This window comes from Spea bombifrons, chromosome 6 (genome assembly GCF_027358695.1).
Source record: "Spea bombifrons isolate aSpeBom1 chromosome 6, aSpeBom1.2.pri, whole genome shotgun sequence".
Classification (NCBI taxonomy): domain Eukaryota; kingdom Metazoa; phylum Chordata; class Amphibia; order Anura; family Pelobatidae; genus Spea; species Spea bombifrons.
In genome coordinates this window covers 44,829,017-44,852,272 of record NC_071092.1, presented here as the reverse complement: position 1 = coordinate 44,852,272, position 23,256 = coordinate 44,829,017, and the positions used below count along the sequence as shown (strand labels likewise).

The 23,256-nt window shown below is 44.6% G+C and overlaps 1 protein-coding gene across 6 annotated transcripts in view; it reads right to left on the bottom strand.

The window, feature by feature from the left end:
• Positions 1-15,345: 15,345 nt before the first annotated feature.
• ST3GAL3 (ST3 beta-galactoside alpha-2,3-sialyltransferase 3) overlaps positions 15,346-23,256 on the bottom strand; it is a 109,452-nt gene continuing 101,541 nt past the window's right edge. For 3 of the 6 annotated variants that reach the window (XM_053468810.1, XM_053468807.1, XM_053468811.1), the window contains 4 exons: positions 18,255-18,401; positions 16,534-16,680; positions 15,853-16,158; positions 15,346-15,795 (listed from right to left, as the gene is read on the bottom strand). In XM_053468810.1, coding sequence (XP_053324785.1) covers positions 16,069-16,158; positions 16,534-16,680; positions 18,255-18,401 — 384 coding nt within the window. In that variant the 3' untranslated portion in view covers positions 15,346-15,795; positions 15,853-16,068. The remainder of the gene's footprint in view (positions 15,796-15,852; positions 16,159-16,533; positions 16,681-18,254; positions 18,402-23,256) is intronic. The other 3 variants (XM_053468812.1, XM_053468814.1, XM_053468813.1) reach the window with 2 other exon arrangements.

Sequence of the window (23,256 nt, the reverse complement as noted above, 5' to 3'; positions counted from 1 at the left end):
TATCAATCCTCAAATCATGTAGGTAGCCCCAGGGACGGACCGTCCTCGACACGTTGGGAGATACCATGGGGGCTTCCAGATAGACATCAGCAGAACTAAACAAACAGATCTGGCCCCATCTGGTCTGCCCGTTAAGACGAGACCTTAACCAGACGTCGGTCTCGTCTTATATTCAGGAGCCGCATGCCTACCCCATGCATGTTTAAATTCCCTCACTGTATCACCCTCTACCACTTCTGCTGGGAGGCTGTTCCACTCCTCCACCTTCTCAGTAAAGTAAAGCTTCCTCACCTTACCTCTAAGCCTCTGCCCTCTAGTTTTTAGATGATGTCCTCTTATTCTAACTTTTCTCCTCAATTGAAATGCTTTCCACTCAGCAGCACCAATACGTAGACGATGTACACATGGGTGCGCAGGCAGCTGCCGGCGAATTATAACTCCTACCATCCCCAGTCATCATCAATGGAGGAAACTCAAGTCCCCAGGAGGTATGCAGTCGGCTTTCCCTAATCTAGACCTCTAGGTCTCGGTTTATTAAAAGGTACCTACAAGATGCATCGAGACCGCAAAGCTTCTCGCTCTGGACTCCGGCTGGCCGGGAGGGGGGCAGATATAAAGACACCTTTCTGGGGCGAGGGCATTTTCGGGGTCATGCGAATGACGCAGGCGTTTGGCAGACGGGCGATATATTTTATCGGGGATTTCGGGTCCTGCGACATCATTTTATCAAAAGAATAATGTAAATAATACAACATCCTGAGATAAACTGACAAAGAAAGTTAACGGCTGAACAGCTAGCGTCAGCCAGACGGCTCAGGAAGCAAATGCATGACGAGAGAAAACATGCGCGCGTGCCTGGCCCCCGGGGATGGTGGGGGACACTACTGCCACGCTCTAATTTCACGCTGCGGCATTCATTCTCATCTCCTCTCCTTCCAACCTTAACAAAGGCTGCGTGAACCAATCAACAACAATCAGCAACTTAACAGTCAGAGAGAGATAACCTAATGGGGAGGAATAATGGCGCAGATCCTGAGATCAGGAAGCGGCTGCTCCCACGGGATACGAGTGAAGCGGGTTTTCTGATATGCGCGTTGGTTATTTTGGGCTGTAAACACCTTTTCATTGGCTCGCGTCTTTAAGAAGCGTGTTTAGACTCGGTAAGTCTGGCTGCAATAATAATCCCGGAGCGTTCAAAACCGACCATTGAATACAAATAATCAGAGAGATCCGGGCCGGCGAGCCCAGCTATACCGGCCCTGAGGTCATTTCCCTAAAGCATTTCGTATAAGACGTCGCCCCCCTCATCTCCTGCATGCAGTGGACGTGATGCGGCACCGCGCCGCGCATGCAGCCAACTGTTTGAACTTTTTCCCGGGGCTGCGATCACTAAACTGCATTCTCTGCTGCTTTTGGACTACAACTCCCATCATGGACATCAACCCAAAAGCAGCTGCTTTACTACATGGCCCATAGAGAGGAACGCGCCTTCAATGTCACATGTAGAAACACGCGTTTAATCGCTGGAGGAGCGAGTGGTCTCTATATGTGTAACAGAGAGGACCCTTAGTAAATGCCCCTTTTACCCTGCGAGTACTGGCCGGCTGAGGGTAACTAGCCCGGTTTGGAAGATGACTTACTGCCCTTTCTCGTTTTACGCCGCTGTAAATCCCACGCGTTTCGCTCCATCCCTTTTACTACAAACATGTTGTTTTGCACGACGCGTGTTACACACACGGCTGCCATAAACGCTCTCTCTATAAAAACACCCCCCAGGTGCCAAACACACGAGCCTCGAAAACACGTCTGCAGCGGAGCCCCTTACAGAGCGGATTATTAGATACAACGTGTCGCTGAAACGCTCTACAAGCCCAGCGCCACGGACGTCCTCAATTATCTTTTCTCATACAATGAAAAAACAATTGCATACTTTACTGAGAGGGTGGTGGATGAGTGGAACAGCCTCCCAGCAGAACATGCATTCATTTGACTTTTTTTTGCAGTACTGGCCCCCATATCGAGTCCTTATGAGGTCAAGTTATTATTACGCGGCCGTCCAATGTAAAGGATAAGAAAAAAAAAGACAAATCGCAGGCCTGAAAGGGTTAATGGATAAATCCATCGACGGGTTCCCTTTTAACCCCCCCCCCCAAAGCCGATAAAGCGCTGGAAGCATCTGCACCGCTGAGCTAATAAAGCAGAAAGTCAATATTGACAGTAATCTGGGACTGTGCACACGCCGAGCGCAAGCACAAGGCGGCAGCCCCTCCGGCAAGCAAAGCTATTAACCCCTTTCCGTCTTATATTCCTGACTGTATAGGGTTAACTGTGTGTCTGAACATTCCAGATTCCCCGTAGACGGGATTCCGTAACGTTTCACCGCCACGAACACGGAGCGGGGCGTCCAGACCGTGCATTCCGAGGCACTGGAAGACTGTAAGCTCCTCTGCCAAGGTCTTCGGTCAGGACCTCGTCGTTAAACACTCGCTACAACTGGCGTTACATTTTTGTTACAATCAACAGGCAAAACCTTCTGTATTATATGAGGGAGGGCATTAAATATAAGCGCACCCTCGGGGGTGAGAATGCATTCTGATCAGGTCAGGATTAAATAATATAAATATATAATAGCAATGGGGGTGCTGACGGGGGAGGGGGGTACATAAAGCCCCCAAAATGCTGTATTATTACCATAAGGTTCAACTTAAGCCTCGCAAACCTTCACGTAAAACGGATACTTATCAACAGCGGCAAGAAATGGATTAAGCAGAAAACATAGAATAAGAACACAGAAAGCGGGCAGAATTAGGGCAAAAACAGGTTTTCTGCCCCCTGGGTGGCAGTTTGGTTACAGTTACCTCCAAATCTCCATTTTCATGGCTTGTTTCAGACAGATCCTAAGTGCCGAAGGGGACTCCATCCTTGAAATGAATTCCTTCTGCTCCTTTTCCACTTGGGTGCCGAGCCTAAGCTGTATTCCTGTCTCCTCTGCGTATGCCCATCTGCCCCATGCTGCTGGATTTATTCCTCCCCACCTGACAGTCTCTCTCACAAGCCTCTGCACTCACCTTGATTGCTTGCCTTCTCTTGAAAGCAGATTCCTGCTTCTCTGATCCACCCCATGGCATGCTCTGGGATAGAAAGACTTGTGCTGATCCTATCCTATGCTGAGCTGCAAGAAACTGCTCCCACCCCCCTTGGGGGATCCCTCCCTGTCTCTACTCTTTCTAAAGTAGCCTCACAGCATCCCCTGCCTCTCACATTTAACATTAAGATACAAGGGGGGGGGGATCTCTAAACTTCTCTCCGCCACTTTTCCAGATGAAAGAGGAAAGAAGATCTTGAATTCTGTCCAGCAAAGCTTAGATTTTCCATATTAGATCCTTTCAGATTTTGCGTTTTATCCACCTGAATTTTACAGATATTTGCACTTCTTATGTTTGTTGCACAAAAGGATTTTTACAAATAAAAAAGAATGTTTACAAAAAAGAATGTTTACCAATATAAAAGAATGTTTACAAAAAAGAATGTTTACAAATAAAAAAGAATGTTTACAAATATAAAAAGAATGTTTACAAATAAAAAAATATTAACAAATCTTACTATAATTTAGTGATGAAAATACAATGTTTTCAAACAAAAATGTAATAAAACCAACATTTTTAGTGAAATATCCTTCCAGTTGGAATATGGGAATGCTGGGGGGCAGAAAGCAGGAAGGGGGTAAGAAGAAGGGCTTTGGCAGAGTGGACAAGTGGGGGGTAGAGAGCTAAGGAAAGATGGAGAGGTGGACAGTTGGGTGAATAGAGGATAAGGGAGAGAAGGGCAGAAGGAGAGAATGGCAGAAGGAGGGCGCATGAGAAGCAAAGAATGGGAGAGAGAGAGAAGGCTCAGAATAGCGGAGAGAATGTCAGGAAGGGAAGGAGAAAGAAGAGAACGGGAGGGAGAGGACGTAGGATAGTGGAGAGAGTGACGAGAATAGGGTTCAGGAGAAATGATAGAACTGGAAAGAGAAAGAGGGCACAAGAGAAGAGAATGGGGGAGAGTGAGGCCAGGATAGGGGAGAGAAGGGCAGGGAGAGGGATAAGAGAGAATGGCATAAAGAGGGCACAGGAGAAAGAAGAGAATGGGAGAGAAAAGCCATAGGAGAGAGGAGAGAATGACAAGAATAGGGCACAAGAGAAATTATAGAATGGGAGAGGGAGAGGAGAGAATGGGAGAGGGAGAGAAGAGAATGGGAGAGGAGGGAGAGAGTGAGTTCAGGATAGGGGAGAGAGTGGCAGGAATGGGGTATAGAAAGTGGTATACATAGGACACAGGTGAGAATGGGGAGAGGGGACAGGGTAAAGGGGAGAATGGCAGGAAGAAGGTGTGGGAGAGAGTCACATAATGAGGTCACAGGAGAAAGAAGAGCATGTCAAGAAAAGGGTACAGAGGGGAGAGACATGCGGGAAGATGGCGCAGGAGGGGAGAGACATGCGGGAAGATGGCGCAGGAGGGGAGAGACATGCGGGAAGATGGCGCAGGAGGGGAGAGGGTCCAACATAAAAAAGAAATGGCACATGACTTAAAGAAACATTCCTGCTGATTGACCGAAGCCAGGAGGCAGCACAAAGAAGGGTTTGAACATAAAATGCCACTTGGTTGGCAGAGAGACTGGGATCAGTAAAGCCAACTGCGTTATGAGGCTTAGATGTTTTTTGTTTACTCCGAAGGTAGTAGATAAGTGGAACAGTCTCTCAGTAGAGGCGGTAGAGACTTATACAGTGAGGGTATTTAAACATGCATGGGGTAGGCATACGGCTCCTGAATCTAAGACAAGACCAACAATTGGTTAAGGAAAAGCAAGAAAACGGGTGACTAGACGGGGCCGAAAGGGGTTTTTTGTGAATAAATCTTAATGCGCTAATGAACATTTTTCACGGCTTTAGAATAAAATCGCCATCTGCAGGTGGCCCCGAGGATCATTTCCACTCCGTGGGTATCATGTTCTCCTCGTCAATTATTAATAATTCTCTCGTCTGATGTCAGACCCCCTCCGTGTCGGTGCTTGACAGCCGTACCCTTACATGGTGCTTAACATTCCTATCTTCTGCTCCGTAAACCTGATCCCTGGCAGACAAATCCCCGGACACCTCCGTCCCCTTTCCCTGGATGTTTCACCTGACCTCAAGAAGCTAACCTCATCCCGTAACTCCATCCATCACCGCGTAGCCTGCAGCGCCGCAGCATCTCATTTATACGGCTCCTTTATTACTTCGCATCGTTCGGGTATCTGGGAACTTTCCCAACGCGCTGATCCTAAAACTTAGCGTTTTTAATAATGGACGATCCAAATAACTTCAAAATCAACTGCGAATGAACAGCAATCCATCGCCGGAGCGCGGGATCAGCAATCCCAGTGATGGCGGAAAGGAGTATATACTGCGTGTGTAATATATATATATATAGGGGTGAAAGGAATATCCTCTGTGACGTTCAAACCCTTCGACCCCAGCCGGGTCTCTGCTGTGTTCTGTTATCTTTTCTGTTTAATAAAAGCTTTATGTAAAGAGATAGAAACATAGAATCTGCTGGCAAATCGGCCCCATCCGGCCCCCGTCTAGTCGCCCATTTCTCCTGCTGTAAAGAATCAAACCTTAATCAGTCGTTGGTCTCGTCTTCGATTCAGGAGCCGTATGTCTATCCCATGCATGTTTAATACCCTCACTGTATTACCCTCTACCACTTCTGCTAGGGGGATGTTCCATGGATCTACCACACTCTCAGTAAAGTAAAACTTACTATCATTCCATCTAAGACTCTGACTCTCTAGTGTTAGACCCTGGTCTCCCAACTGTCCTGATTTTGTCACTCCATCCCGCTGTCCCACCGAGCTCAGGCCAGATTTCACAGTACCGACGGAGGGTACATACTGCACACGTGCAGAATCGTGCACATGCACAGTAGCGCTGCCAGTTTGAGTGACACTCTACCTCCCAAGCTCCGCCCCCATGTCCCGATTCGCCGAGGGGTAGAAATTGGGCCGCATCGAGATACAAGACACCCCCCTTTAGCACAATTACCGGGGAGTTCATTGGCTTATTGAGAATATATCCATCGGGAATACAAAGTTCCAGCCAGGAATGAAACGTTCTACAGACGGCTCTTTGTCGCCGACCAGCTTTCTGTTCATTGGATGATCTCCGCATCATTTCCCTCTTTCTCCTCTTCTAGAATAATCCGTAATTATCGCTGCTTTATGTCTAAATAAATGAAATAATCCGACGAGATCCGGATAAAACGTTACAAACAAAAACCCAGAGGAATAACGAGCCTTTCAGCCGTGAGTGTGAGGGTGAGCGGCGGTGAGATGATGAACCTAATCTCCCCGCATGAACTATACATTATGCAGGGACGGCTCAGCCCTTCTTGCAGCGGAGCCTCCATTGCTCGTAAACACAGAACTTAAATAGGAGAGCATCAGCACAAAGAGAGCGGGTAAGCTTCTGGCCCGTCTAGTGTGACTGGTCGCTGCTGGTTGGAACATATAGCAGAGACCCAGCATGTCACGTTATGACCTCATAACCCAAGGCTATGAGCTGTAAGGACGCGTGTTTATCGCCAGGGTTTAGGGGGGGTCTGAATCCACCTGCCCCGGCTATATCTCCAAGGTCACCAGTCAGGTCTCCCGAGTCACAAAAACAGAATCTCATAAAACGCCCCTCCCCCCAAATAGAAATGCAAGAAATGTGTGCAGCGCATCTGTTTGTGACATCATTGGGCCCCCATATGCAAATTACTATTTTTCAGTTTCCGTGGGTTTTTTTTTTTGCATTTGTGGACACAAGGCGAGTTCCCAAAGAGGAGGAAACATTAAAAGAGAACGCTCTCGAACCTCAGCCAAGCTCGGCACACAAGCACCGGTGTACTGTTAATGGATGATGACGGTATCGCCCTGAATACGGTATTATTACAAATAAATGGATCATTCCAAAGGATGGTGATTTCTATGGAAAAAGCGACAGTTTTCTCGGTTGATGTCTGGAAGGTTTTGCCGTATTTTAGAAATGATCCAATAGCCATTATTATTTTATGCAAGAACAGGGAACACAAAATAACGGGGGGCCAGGCGGGAGTCACCGCGGTCCTGGGGGCTCGCACTGTTCACGTCCCAGTTTGGCCCCCATTAACTCACCTTGTTTCCGTGACACCGTCTAACCCCAAAAGGTTTTTCTTCCCAGGGTCTGGCTAATGAATGGAGGTTTCAGAGTGCAACGCGATCTCGCTCATCGCAGGGAGGATACCGCGCATGTTTGCACTCAGCACCCCGGGGTACTTGGCAGGAAGGCAGGGTTATCCTCAATAGATTAGTCACCGCTCATTAACATACCTGGGAACGCTCGGGGTTAAACTGAGTTTCAGGGCCAGTTACTCCAGGTTGTACAGGGCAGGGCTAATCAGCATTTCCACTTGTTGGGGAAACTACGATTCCCATCATCCTCTCTCTCATTTGCCCCTTTCCCCACCCCCAGCTGTTCTCCATGGCTGCGATATACTTACCATTGGTCAGCTCCAGTGCTGGGTAGGTGAACATCGCTCAGTGGGGGTCTCTATCAGCTAAGCAGCCAATCAGTGGCGAGAATCATCAGACTACAGAGGAACAGGGGAGCTGCAGCTTCTCCCTAGGATTGGCACCAAAAATTTTTTTTTAAGAAATTACTTTTACATATTTGACTGAAATCTTTATCTTTAAAATATGTTTACTTTTTTCCAAATATTTAAGAAAAAAAATCTCTCTTCTTGGGCTTTGAAGACTCCTTCCGCACATAAAGCAGTGCCATCGACACATTTAAAAAAAAAATTACCCAAAATATGATAAAATATTTCTGTAAGTGCTTTAATAGTATAATTAAGATATAAACGGTAAACCATGTTTACAGTTTTAGACTTTATATTTAGTTTTATATATATTTATATGAATGCTACTGATCAAAAGTTTGGGGTCAACGAGCTGTTATCATGGAAAACAAGGGAATATCTGGCTGTAACATAATTGCGAAAGGGTTTTCTAACCATTAATTAGCCTTCTAAACTTAAACTTGGATCAGCGAACACAGCGTGCCATTGGAACACAGGAGTGACGGGAGTGATAAAGGAGTGATGGGAGTGATAAAGGGCCATTGGAACCCAGGAGTGATGGGAGTGATAAAGGAGTGATGGGAGTGATAAAGGGCCATTGGAACACAGGAGTGATGGGAGTGATAAAGGGCCATTGGAACACAGGAGTGATGGGAGTGATAAAGGGCCATTGGAACACAGGAGTGATGGGAGTGATAAAGGGCCATTGAAACACAGGAGTGATGGGAGTGATAAAGGAGTGATGGGAGTGATAAAGGGCCATTGGAACCCAGGAGTGATGGGAGTGATAAAGGAGTGATGGGAGTGATAAAGGGCCATTGGAACACAGGAGTGATGGGAGTGATAAAGGGCCTCTGTACGCCTATGAAGAGAATCCTTTAAAAAATCAACCGATTTCAGCTACAATAGTCATTTACAGCATTAACCCCATCTGCGCTGGATTTCTGATCCATTTCATGTTATTTTAATGGACAAAATGTGCTTTTCTTTCAAAAACAAGGACGTTTCTAAGTGACCCCAAACTTTTGAACAGTAGTGAATATCTTGTATATATATATATATATATATATATATATATATATATATATATATATTTATGTTATTGAAGAAGGGATGAGATGGGGATCACAGGAGTTGCTGCCTTCAGGTGCGTTGAAACCCTTGCCGGGCGCACCTCACCGCGCTGTAGATCGGGATGAATTATGATGTCAGTAATCTCTTGAAAAGCCGGATTTCACGTTAGATCCCGAGAAACCTGCGTTGATGAATGCGACGTTTGGGAGGTTTATGGGAAGACAGACTAATTCCCAGAGTATGTGTAAGATTCACTTACAGATGTGACCTTTAACCCCCGGGGAGAACACAAGGTGATGTCACAATATATCACGACGTCTCCTAAATATTACCGCGGATCACAAGATAATTCCAGCCTAATGCGCCGTCGTAGATCTTAATATTTCTTTTGACAGCATAACCGATGATCTCTGAAAAGGAGACTTAAGTTTTCATCTGTTAAAGACACTTCCCACACAAGGACTATAAAAAAAGAGACCTCTGTGGTTTTAAGTCCGCGTTGAGCGATGAGCGCAGGAGACGGGGAGCTTACCGAGTCGCTTCAATCAGGAGAAGGAAAATGCCTCTGGGACAATGAGAATAGCGATATCTCGCTGACAAAGACCAGAGGAGATACAAATGGCGGCTCTTCCCATGTTGGGATGCGAAGGTCGGGAATAATCCAGGTGAACGACAAAAATAAAATACATTTTATGCCCGTAACGGGAGACTCGCTGGCTGGAGGCTGCGGAGCGTCTCAGGAGACGGAATTCTTGTCCAGCTTCACATTCCGCAGCCGTTCGTTACGATAAAAAAATATGCCGGCGTTTTTTTTTCTTTTTACCAGATAATAAAATAACCAAATTTGTAGAAGACTCTCAGCTTCTCTCAGCCTCCCAGCAGAGGTGGTAGAGGGTAATACAGCGAGGGGATTTAAACATGCATGGGATCGGCATACGGCTCCTGAATCTAAGACGAGACCAGCGACTGATTAAGGTTTGAGTCTTTACAGCAGGAGAAACGGGCGACCGTGATATGCAGATGGCTGGAGCTTTCATTTTTGGCAAAACTGCAATATTTAAGGGCAAAAAAAGATTTTTTGGGTTTTCTATACACATTATTGGGGCGTTTAGGGCTGTAGAACCCTGCGATCCCCTCATACCCAGCAAACATTCCGAGCTCCTCGAAAAAAAGGGGCATCATGGGAGGTGGGCATACAGAGGGACTTGCCCTACTGAACAGGGACACTTTGGAGGTATACCCCATATGTTATTTCCATGTAAGGCTTTCCTATCTAAATAAACCCCCACCCAAAATCTCAGGGGTCCAAATCAGGACACCTTTGTTGGGGGGACATGTCAAGCAAACGCAGGGACTTCAGTAAAAGCTGCAGCAAATCCGTGGATCTCTCCGAGGAGCCCAATCCGCTCCAAAAATCAGGACTGTCCCATGAAAAACGGTACAACTAGCAGGTATGCTTTAGGGGTTCCGCAGAACCAAAAGACGGTAAAACTCGTTTAATGTTAGAACAATAATGTGATTTTTGGAAGAAAGCCCGTTTCTTTGCACACGCGTGTATTTCCGGGTGCCTCAGTATGCAAAGTCCCGTTATTTGCCGCCTCCGGTTATTTGGAAATTGGGGGAAAGTAACTCTTTACTTCCTGTTATGGAGCAACACAGCTGGCAGCCAATCAGCGGCTACGATGTTATCGTAACCCGCGAGTCAAGAAACGTCTGCATCCCGTAACATGCCTGAAACGGAGGGATTTTGTAGTATTGCCCCCCCCCCATAGTGGAAAGGGCAGCACGGGGGCATATCTCATACTTTCCAACTGTCCCGGTTCACGAGGGGCAGTCCCTTTTCTTCTAGGAGGTCAGAATGTTTGCTGGGTATGAGGGGATCGCAGAGTTCTACTGCCCTAAAAGCCCCGATAATGTGTATAGAAACAGCAGGGAATCTCAGTAAAGGTTTTCCGCCATTGAAACTCACTCTCGGGGTCTCGGGGGGTTTGCTCCAATCTGGGTGTGAAGGGGTGAAATTTCAGGGCGACAAAGTCTTCCTATTGTACACATGATTCGATGATACCGGAGCCCCCAATTACTGTGTTGTGGTTGATATCCCTGCTTGAATGCAGGTGCCTCAAATAGGTGCATCCTAGGGGAGAAATGATTTCTGTCGCACCGTTGGCTTATGCATTACTGTATATTTTATATGTACAGAGCATGGCGTCTATTCCAGGAATTGGGTGTCCAGATCGGCCCTTTCACTGGACTGCCCCATGCAGGGTACAAATGATGTCATTCAGCTCTGCACGGTGCATTTTTTTCTATATTCCTGTAAGCTGGACACATTGCTCTTTATAAAAAAAATATTTAACCCCGCGAGTATTTGGCTTGTTTCGGGGAGGAAGATTTTTGGAATCCGGCGATGCGTTTGTGCCGCTGCCATAAAGCGCCGTGAAAGGGTGAGAGCGGCAATGAAAGGAAAGGGCGAGGGCGTGGAAGTTCTTAACCGCAGAACAAGTCTTTCAGGTCACTTGAAACTTTTTCTTCACAGATTAAAGACGTACGATCCTCATTACTGAACATACCCGGCCCCCCTTATGCTTTTAAATGGGACCCCCCCTTTATTTATTAATTATTTTTAGTTATAGAAGGTAATTCCAATGATCAGAAGGTTGATTAAAATTATTTATGTTTGTTTTCTTCTTTAACTCATTATTCTGGATAAAAACAACAAAAGACTTTATCTTACTGCCGAGCGGGCAGCAATATCCAGTATAAGCGGCACTCCCCCATGACTAATTACTTCCATGATCCTTCTCTTCTCTCCTTTTTTTTTTTGTTGCATGCTGTCGTCCAGAAGTTGCCAAACCGGGAAAATCCGTGAATTTCCATCCCAAACACTCAAAAAACCCCAGTCTGCCCCCGGTTTGTACGGCTATAGAATTCAGTGTAATAAAGGGGTTTGATGTGAGAAAGGGGTCTGCGCCCCACCGAGATGAGCTCAGAACGAACGTGGCGGAGAAAAAAAAAAGAAGAGATTGTTTAACGATCGCTCCCTCCACTGGTTTGGCAGCGGCTCGCGATAATTTCGACTTTTCCATAAATATTTGCCTTTTCTGTTGGAGGAGCGTGACTCAGCCGCCGCTACGCATATTCATTCAGAAAAGGAGAAACCTCTTTGGTGTTCGCACGCGAGGGAGTGTTCCGTACGGCCATTCAGCCTGCGCTAAGAATTTAACCTGCATGCCAGGTTCCCGTAACGCCCTCGTCTCCCCCCCCCACGCCCAGCTCGATACGGCCGCAGGTAATGCTTTTTCTGCCAGTTCCACTGGGTGTGGAAAACCGGTCCCGGACGGGGATAGTGCGCGTGAACTTCTAACCCTCAGACGAAACCGGGACAGACGCGAAACACCTGCTGAACTTGGACGGGAAAGCCCTGCCGAGCGTTAATCTTTAAACCGTGGCGCTTCTTAGCCTGGCCTCGCGTGCTGGAAGGTCTGCCAAAGGCTGCCAGCGCTGCCAGAGGTTTTAACGGGGAATATCTGTGAAAAAAGACGCTTTCAAGCTGCAGATCCGTGGAATCGCCGGAGTTCTAAAACTTACATCTCTTTCACATGTAACAAAGTATCTGAGATTTAATGCAACAGAAAGCCCGTGAAGAAGACAAAATCTAGACAACTTTGCCCCTCAGAAGCATCCTGAAAAACGATGACCTTTTTCTTTATTCGACCTTTTTCGCTATTGTGTAGTTTTACTACAATGTTTACTGCAGCGTAACATCACGTGACATCACGCCGCAGCCATAAAGTATTTTAACAATAGATAATTAGGGTGGTTTCAACGGATTCCTGACATCTCCTTCAGAAGTTTCAGCTGAAGATCTGAACCAGAAATTCTTCTTCCTTCCGCGTAGTCTCCGCCGACAAACACTTTTTGTAAAGCTTTCCCTAAAGCTTTGTACTTTTAAGAAGGTGTGGGAAGGTGTCCATAGTCTTTGTTTCCGAGGAACATCAGGCAGCCCAGATTCCTAATATTATGGTGGATCCATCATAAACCAAAAATGTGTTCGGTTCTGACTGTCCTTCTGTACAAACTAATTTCATTCATACGCTGTGAACGCATGAGGTAGTTTATTAACGAGTATAGGACCATGGATCAAGCAGCTTCCACCTTTTAGAAAGCAAGGGAAGGTGTCCATAGTCTTTGTTTCCGAGGAACATCAGCCAGCCCAGATTCCCAATATTAGGGTGGATCCATCATAAACTGAAAACGTGTTCGGTTTAATTCATACGCTAATTTAATTCATACACTGTGAACACAGGAGGTGGTTTATTAATGAGTATAAAACCATGGATTAAGCAATTTCCAAGAGAACCCCTAGCAGGGTGTCCCAAAGAAGAGGCTTCGGAGTTGCCCTAATGCCCTTGAGAACAGGCTTTAGACATGCATGGATTACCCTGAAGGAATGGTTCAATAACAGGTTAAAAAGTAGGAATGAAGAACCAAATACCGAATGAAGGGATGGGATTATTTTTAATCAGAGTGTGTTTGTTTTCAAACAAAATAATGCTCTGGAAAATGTTGCCAGTTAAAAATGACATCATTCTTACTTCATATGACATCATAACAAAACCGTCCATGTACGTAGCCGTACGGGTTACAGATGCATTCCTGCCGAACATAATGCTCTACATGAAATCTACAGAATATCTCAATACATAATACGTAGTTCTTGGGGCTCGACAGGGTTCTGCCCTGCGGTCAACGCGCTTTAAAGATCAGTTTGGGTTACCCAATAAACCAAAGAAATGTAAAAACACAGTACTCACCATTTTTATTATCACAGGACGGGCATTACGCAATAATATTAATCAAATGAGCGGTAACGATGTTAACAAAAAATATTCAGATGAAAACACAGGTTTCAAAACACTTTGTAACCATAGAAAAAAAATAAAAGCACCCAGTTTTACAAATCCGTCCTTATCCCAGCACAGGACTGTTTAAAATAAAACATGTGATAAAGAGAATAATTTGCTAAGAAAGGGTCCTCCTGCCCCTCCGAAGCTTGGTGTTGAATGAGTAGAAATCCTTATTTTGGGAAAATTAAGTCTATGTTTGAAATCATACTAGTTACTCCCCCGCTACTGCTAAATTAAATAAAATAATAAAATAAAAATACGATATTAGCTGTTAAATCGAAATGATGACGTCAAACAAAAAATGATTCGATGTTAAAAAAGACAATAATGTAACAACCATAATTATATATATAAAAAATGCTGATATTTTATTATTTCCGAGTTTTATGATGCTATCCCTCTGCTCAGCTCAACAGAAACAAAGAGCTGGCATTTTCTGAATACTCCAGAATTAATAAGATATAATTTTCCTACGGTCCTGCTAAGAGCCCGCAACCTTCTGATGCGTCACATGATACGTGAAATGCAACCCAGATAAGGCTTTGGGAATAATGTTGCCATAGCAGCACCTGGAGCTTAGTAATTCAATTTCACATTTCTCTGCCTGCGATTGTATATTAAATTAACCATTTCAGAATGAATAGTTTGACTCCTTCAGTTTCTTTATTAATTTAAATATTTAACGCAGTGCCTACGTGTGCAATCCTTAAAGGAAGTAAATTATAAGGTAAATTATTTATAAGTTAATAAAATTAATAAAAAAAAAAAATGGCAGTATTTTCTATCTAGAGAGCATATACTGAATGCATTATCTGATATCTTGGATATTGTTCTTATAGAAAGAGACATAATGTTTCTCCCTCAATCATTCGAGGAAAGCTCTCCAATCAGAGAGAAGACCGTAGCGTTTCGTAGACCAAACGGTAGATAAAAAAAAAAATGCTACATCTTAAGAAAAATTAGAATGTTTCTTTTTTTAAAAAAAACAAAAACAAATCTAAACTAAGCAAGGTTCTTTAACCCATTGTCGCTCAGTTAACACTTAGAAACGCCAAAATCCTTTTCGATAGCAAGAAAATGACGTTCCCATTTTTCTACACAAACACAGAATGTGTTATTTGCATTTTACATGAAAAAAAATAAAAAATGGCTGCTGAGTTTTTCCTCCCTATCTTAACACTTTGACCTGTTTGCGGAGTAAATTCTCCAGGGTTTGCTAAGAACCTTTTGTACTAATATCTCACCAGCTCGGAAATCCAAAGAACCCGAGGATCGGAGGGATTCTATCGCTGGAGAGTCATACTGTAACACAGTACATACTGGGTCTTTTAGCTCCCTCAATGCTCAGTCCTTTACACGGCACCTTTCAGGCGCACAAAACATTACAAGGGACATATGTGTATGTCGAGGAATAACCAAACAAAATCACGCCTGTAGCACATAACCCGGTTTAATGATAAAAACTACTACATGTGTATACTTCAGTTTGGTGAAATGATTTCTCGCGCACGGGTGCGGTGGAGTGTGGGTGCTGGTCCGTGTGATTTTGGTATGATATGTAATATACTACCGATGTCTCATGTAGGAGTCATGTACACCTTGGGTCATAAGCCATGCCTGTTTGAGCGGAACATGAGCAGCTCACCCCTTTTTAAAGTGTTTAGGACACCTCGTTGCTTGGCACCTCACCAGCAGGGCCAAAGGGACAGGTGAGGCCCTCGGAGGCTACCTATTTTTCCGATCTTCCGGGTTGCAAGTGTTTAAAAACACTGATCGACGGCGAGGTCATAACACTGATCCCGGATCTTTAAACGTTATCAGCCCCCCCCCCAAAAAAAAATCCCCCACCCCATTGAACATTTGAAAACACTTTTCAAAACAGACAGAACAAAAAGTAGCCCATCTACGTAATAGCAGCACCGACTATCCCCCCCCAAACCCTGGACGGTCATTAGGTCCTATCGATTCACAAAGGAAGGATTCTGCGGAGAGCAGAGATATGTATGCAGGTGCATTTCTACGCGGACGTTAGTGTTCTTTTTTTCTTTTAATCCACATCTCTGTGTCCTGACCAGAACAGCCCCATGCTTGTAATGAAAATAATACTTTATACATTCAAAATGCATACGTTGTACCAGGTGCACCTCACATTCTGAACTGCGAGGTGCGTTTGGCACGGCAAATAGTTTCCAGCCTTACAAATAATGGTTTTTTTTTGTTGCCCCTCCCATATTAAAGTCATTTCTTCTACAAAAAAAAAAGAGTTCTTGAACAATAGTGCTGGACAGCTTCTCCACCACTCATCCCCATGGCCTCGTGCCTGAGTGTAGTACCCAGCTGTCTCGTGGAAGGGCATGCAAACCCCTGTCTGTTCTTCCTCCTTCAGAAACCTGAAGACCAGCTCAGGAAACGCTTAGTGTTCATCCTCAGCTCCGAGTTGCTCGAACGTTAGCTTATGCGCCTGCCCTCAGATGCCGCTAGTGAGGTCGTTTATTACGCGGGCTTTCACCAGCTTCCTCAAGAACTCCTTCTCCTTCTGGATGTTGTGAGTCCAAGACTGAAAACAGAGAAGGCACGTCAGAAGGAACATCAAGCATGATGAAGGTCTTATAAAAGCACTTAAATATTCAATAAGCAACTTTCTATGTTCTATTCTTTATGATTCTCCTACTTCAGACTCTATAGAAGAGCCGTATTAATTCAACTCCATCTCTCTCCATATTACATCTCTAAATTACCAATCACATTATGTTAGAAATCTGATACAGGAACAACATCAATAAGGGCTGAAACGTGATAAGTCCTCCTAAGTCTATGTTACGATAGCGTAAGACACTTAGGCAATATGGTTCTTTGGATCTCAGACGTTTGCTACGATTACGTAACTGTAATGGATCCACAGAAAGACCGCCGTGGAGAATATCACTCCTACCTCTTTAATGGCTGCCATCTTGATGGTTTCATAGTAATGGAGAGGAGCGTTGGGAAGGTTCATGTCGTATCCAAATCCCGCCACTGCCACCTCATCACAGTTGTGGAGTGCCATGGTGATGGCCACGCTGCCCAGAGTTGGAATGTTCTGCGTGATAGAAGAACGACAGATAAGAGTGGAAAGTGCTTTCCTCGGGTATCTCCATCGTAAATGCCAGCTTCGCAGCCAAGCTTCCACCCATTTAAAGACCTTTAATGAGAACCGGAATGTCTGCAGTAAAAATGGTCAAACCCCAAAGGACCCAATGCATATCTTATATTCACAGGGACAACATGTTTAAATTAAGAGGAGCAGCTGGTCACTAAACCCCCTTCCTCTGAGATACATATAGTCAGCCTGAACACACATTGAGATAATGGTACTCCGTTGTCATATGATATTATGGTCTTTATTCCCATCTCCTTATCAGCGTTTTCAGGATAATGAATGAGAAATTGGTTCTGGATAATTCTTTATTGCCTGCATTGGCGAGCCGGGACGCACTGAACAGATGTAGCTGCTAAATCTGGGAAGAGATTAATCCCCATATGTCAGAGAGCTGGTGATAATCTGGAGTTTGGGGGGGCTTCAGACGGATAGCTCCGAGCATTAATAATACCATTCAACACTTACTGGGGAAATCAGAACAACGTCACCGTCACTGCTGTGAACGGAAGGACAATTTCAAGGCTAAAAATGGTGAATTTAACAAGTGTAACAAAAATGCAGGAAAATCTTGCCAGCGTTCAAATAAAGAAGCTACAGTATACATCGTATACATTTATAGCAGCGTTACAATGTATTCAGGAAAGCCTTTTAAAACAGCCAATGTATAGATCTGAGGCTTTCAGTAATTTCATGCTATAACACTATTAAAATATGTTACGTTTAACCTAATGAGGTAGAATTACCTTCTGATACCCCCCCCCCTTTATTCCCCTGGGGTTAAAATAACATCTTTCAGGCTGAAATCCAAGTGATGTATCTGAGTCTCGCAGGTTATCAAAGGACGGCTGATGGTCTATCTGACCCCTGGGGTGGGATGCGATTGCTGATAATGCTATCGGCCAGATGCACATTGCGAAGAATACCCCCGGTTTACCTGGCGCTGTCTGACACGCATGAAAATCATCAATACGGCAAATGCAAGCCATGTGCGGAAAACGGCAGTCTACAAACCGCGTGTCGCCTCTTTTCATGAAGCTTCTAAAATAACATTTCCAATTAGAACGTTCTTTGCTGGAATAGAGAGAGGATTCTGTGCTCGGGGCACCATAACGCTAGGGTTTTGTTTTATAATAATTATAATTATGTTTCAGACTAAGCCGCCTTGGCGTAGGTCGTATTTCAGAGAGTCGTGAGAGTTATCTACGAAGAGTATAAGACAAATGAGCCGGGAATGACTTCGATCATGGCGCTGCGGGAACTCTACTAGAACTCTTAAAACCGGATACTTAAAGCCAGTGTGGCCTCCTTACCCGATGATATTTTTTATCCTTCTCATAACGATGGTTAACTCCCTGCATGTCCACAGTGTGGCTTAACCTAGTTTTACCTTATACCCCCATACGTTAGATGTCAAACCCGGTTATTCTGCCCTCTTTTTCCAGTGACAGTCGTCATACCCCCCCCCAAAGTCCCATTGGGTTACCGCGTGCACCATGGCCATCTCATATTCTTACCCCTCGTCCCATCAGTCCGTTGTTAAAGGGTAACCCAATGAAGCTGAACGCTGCCTCCTGAATGAAGTACGGGTTGAGGATACGAATCTCGTGTGGCTCACGAGGGACGCGAGTGGCTACCGACTTCCAGAATCCATCAGATGCACTCTGGGGGGGAAAAAATGCCTGGTTAAACTAGAATAATACATACAGTTACATAGTTACACATTTAATGAGGTTGATAACAGACATTAAGAAATAATGTGATCGTATGAAAAAATTCAAATGCACGTTCCGTTGTGTTCTGTGACTATAACAATTAATGTTTAACTTGGTGTCCGAATCCCTAAAATGCCTTGTAGTCCTTTCGTGGCCAAACACATCATCCAGGGAGGTGCCTGGGCCCGTATGGGAGAGATCGACGGCATTCCAACGTGGCAAACAAGGTGTGTGGTACAAAGCACAATCGTCCAGAGACTTGTAAAAAGACAGACCAAATAATGTCCATCTGGCTTTATGGCTCCCGCACAATAAAAAAAAGGGCAAGTTACGGAATCTGTGAGCCACCACGGGGCTCAGGGTATTTATTTTACGCTATAAGAAGAGCTTTGGGAATCTGCCCAGATAGGGGTATGGAAGACAAATTATTATAGTAACAACACCTGGCTGCACACAATTCAGGATGGAGAAATCGACAGCCTTCTCCGGGGCTCTGCTTCTAAATATTTTATATACACAACCATTCAAAAGTTTGGGGTCACCTAGAAATGTTCTTGGTTTTGAAAGAAACGCACGTTTGGTGTATTAGAATAACATGAAATGGATCAGAAATCCAGCGCAGACAGGGTTAATGTTGTAAATGACTATTATAGCTGGAAATGGCTGATTTTTTATGGAATCTCTTCATAGGCGTACAGAGGTCCTTTATCACTCCCATCACTCCTGTGTTCCAATGGCCCTTTATCACTCCCATCACTCCTGTGTTCCAATGGCCATTTATCACTCCCATCACCCCTGTGTTCCAACGGCCCTTTATCACTCCCATCACTCCTGTGTTCCAATGGCCATTTATCACTCCCATCACTCCTGTGTTCCAATGGCCCTTTATCACTCCCATCACCCCTGTGTTCCAATGGCCCTTTATCACTCCCATCACTCCTGTGTTCCAATGGCACGTTGTGTTCGCTGATCCAAGTTTAAGTTTAAAAGGCTAATTGATCGTTAGAAAACCCTTTTGCAATTATGTTACAGCTAATAATGACCTTATTTTACAAGAGAACATCTCAGTGACCCCAAACTTTTGAAGGGCAGTGTATTTTTGCTGACTTTTCTCGTTTTTTTTATGTTAAAGATTACATATAGTACTATATATTTGCTCTATACCACATGAGAACCAGATCTAGGACTTTATCTCTATGAAGACTATAGGAAGCTACAAACAAGTCCCGCTACTATCTGAATATTTTTTCCAGGGGAAACGAACGACAGATAACTGTTGACTTGGTTTTAAAAAGACGTCACAAATTAAAAGCCATGGCAGCTGACGCCTGGCCGCTTTCTTGAGCAGGATTCCCACGAGAGCTCGCTGTCCCTGGGTCTCGGATTGATGTCACCGCACCCCCCCCACCCGTCCGCTGATGTGTCGTCTCCTTCTACATCGCCCTCCGCGTGTTGTTTTGTCGACGCTGTAAGATGTAATATTTGTTTTTATACTAGGCATAAAAACAACACATATGTAAATTTATGAGAACAGATGTTTGCTGGATGATTGAGGCGAAGTCTCCGGTATTAGCAGAAGAAGAGCCAGACAGTTCTGGTTCCAGCTGGCAAGCGTTTGTGAAATAAAACATGTTTGGTTGCATGCCCTTGGTCCCTGTCACACGGTGAATGTTTTGCAATTCATTACAAGCTTATGGCCGCGAATACGTGCTCACAAGATGTGATTTCTCCTTCTGATAATCTTCCTGCGATATTAAATTTGTTTTTAAATGATGTCATGTGTTAATGATGATGAGATGATAAGAGGCACCTGGTATCTAGAATCAATCTAGAGTCCCATTCATGGTGTTTGTCGCCCCAGGTATACCTGTCAGGGTACAGATCCGCAACGCAGAGCTGGCTGTCCATACGGAAGGTCTGGTGTTCACGTGATGGGCAAAACACAGCCCAAGAACAAAGACCGGAGGAAACAAGCGCAGAGGGGATCGCAAGAGTAGTCAAGACTGGCCGAAAGTTGGCGCACGGTTCTTGAACGTAGTACAGAGGGGCAAGGCAGAATTTTAGTCCAGGAAGGACGAGGTTGGGTATACCGGATCATGACCCGAGATGGCAAGGAACGAAAGTCAAGCCGTAACAGAGGTCAAATAGCGACAGGGCAGCAGAATAAGACAGAATAACTCATTTTCAAGGAAAGGAACTGGAAACCAGCGCTGGACTCAAGACGCAGTCATAACAACACCACTCAGAGACTATAGGTAGCTCTTCCATGGCGTGACAATGTACAATAAAATAAATGTTCAGGGGTGCGATAATACATTCAATATTAGAATAATTGAAATAGGAAAACTAAAGCAGATAAATGGGTTATATTCTGTGACAAATTATTAGACTCGTTAACATTAAATACCCCCCCATGTCCCACCGCTGCCGTTCTAAGCCTGTGATATGGAGCTCTGTGTGATAATCATCGTGCTGGAGGCGCGTGAGCGGGACGAGGCTGGGAAGATCCGCAGTTGCCTGTTGATCTGTAAGCACTGGATTATATCTGTCTTTTCCTGGATCCTTTCCTACTTTTTTCTGTGTGCTTCAGCCAAATGCACGCGGGCGTTTGAGGTCCTTCCGTCTAACCTCTTCCTTGCTGGAAACCCAAAGGTGCGACATCTAATGTCCTCCCTCCTTCTGCAAGATCTTTGTTTAAAACACCTCTTTCACAACAAAAATGGTAGCGGGGGGGAGAGGTTTTATACTTTTTTTTTTTAGCCTTTTTAACTTAATAAAAAAGGGTAAAGCTTTCACAGCTTTCAAAAATGTAATGGATACATAAGAGAAACTTAGAAGGCACCGGTATGATTGTGAGCCCAATATACTGTAACAATGTGACGTCTGAAGGCCAAGTATAAATAAGAAGAGGAGGTTTTTCCTCAGCCCGCCGGGACTTAGCGGCTTTTCTCCAGTAAGCAGAACTTATAGGCCAAAGGGTTCGGAGAGACAGAAATCCACTGAAGTCAAAGGAGAAGACAAAGTAAAAAAAACTGAGAAATTGAGAAATTCACCAAAATATCAACAAAAACTCATGGCACAGGCAATAACGTACACTTGGTGTCTGGGTTAAGAAGAAGTGTGAAACACCATCTGTGACCACGGCATTGTGAAGCCCAGCCATACCTCAAGCGACACAACTCCGTGCGTGGACATAGAAGACATCAAAACGTGACCTGGAGCCACCAAAGGTACTCCGCAATGCCTCTTCATGGCAGGGGACTGGCAACCTGGGGTAAGACCCTGACATACACATCGTTTAACTCAATCCACAACAGCCTGATTTGGAACTTGGTGTCCCAATGTCATGACCAGAAGAGGTGCAGCTGAGGCAAAAACCTCCACAAAACACAAATAGGGTAACAAGAAGATCCTCTTAACGGTCAGTCCCAGCTTGTGTGGATCTCGGCAAAACTGAAGATCAACAATAGCGCCCCACAAACGACGTTGAGAACAAAACGACTTACTAACGTACTATTATGCGTTACGTCTTCAAGAGCGTCTTTTCTTCTATAGGTTAAGACACAATGTTTACTAACAAAAAGTTTGCCGCCAACGCAAATGACATTTTAGAAGACTCAACAAACAGGGGTATGGCCCCCGTATAAAAAGAAACAATGGAATGTTCATGCCGACTTAACGATTCCATTGGCTACTATGATAAAAAGAGCACTTTCAAACCTTGCACCAGAATCCCTTACTATATATAATAGAATTTTTCATAATGTTGGTGACACTTTTCCCCGTTAAATTACATTATCTGGGGTTGTACACAAAGACCGATTTTATTACATCATTTATTTGTCGCGCGATTCTCGTTAAACATTCTTCCGCCACGTCAGCTGAAGAACCCGTCTGCCTCAAAAATACTCGCTGTGCGCTTTCTCATGAGGTCAGTATTTTCATAGATCGAGATCTTGATGGATGAAGGTCGCTGGTACACGTACTCGGGAACACGACGAGAGCCCCTGACACATCGCACATACACATACTGCGGTCTTATCGGGGTCATCACAAATAGCCCGCTCTCTCCACGAAAAAACAACCATTCCCATGTCTATCCATCTTCACGGAAGCAAAAGGCTACGAGCCACAACCTCTGTTTAATATACAGGATTAAGAGGGATATCTTAATAAATTGTTCTTCCATCTGCAGATATGTCAGCAATCCGGATAGGCGGCCAAGAAACACACAGAAAACGAAACGGAAATCTTCCAGATCGCTCCTCTACCCAGTTTTACATTTGACACGAATGACAGTGTTTGAAGTGACAAGTGGAACATTCAGTTTAACTGGAAATCCAAATTCTTCCACCAAATTCTATGCATCACTCTAGAGATGTTTCTGTGTAGGAACGAAAGACTTGGGTTTCAAGCAAAAGGAACTTTGTGGAGCTTCTCTTATGCCTTTAGGTTAATATAGTAGAAAACAAGAAGTTCCTTTTCCAAACCAACATTCTTTTTATTGATGACATTCATTTATGTAATCCTTTTATGGTAGAAAAACTGTTAGGCTCCCGACGGAGAGCTCACGCAACCTCCCTGCGTGATGATGGTATGACCCATCGTGGATATCGCAGCAAGGTCTACCAGCTGGTAAACCCGTTGGGTTTGTAGGCCCCTGAGGACAGGGTTGGACACCGTTGATTTATTGAGCCATGGTTGTCTTTTTTTTATGACTCTTGCAGAGCTCTGATAAAGAGGTGTCAGAAAGTAGACAAATGTGTCAGATAATGGGAAAATAGGAAACCCTGCGGGTGAGATA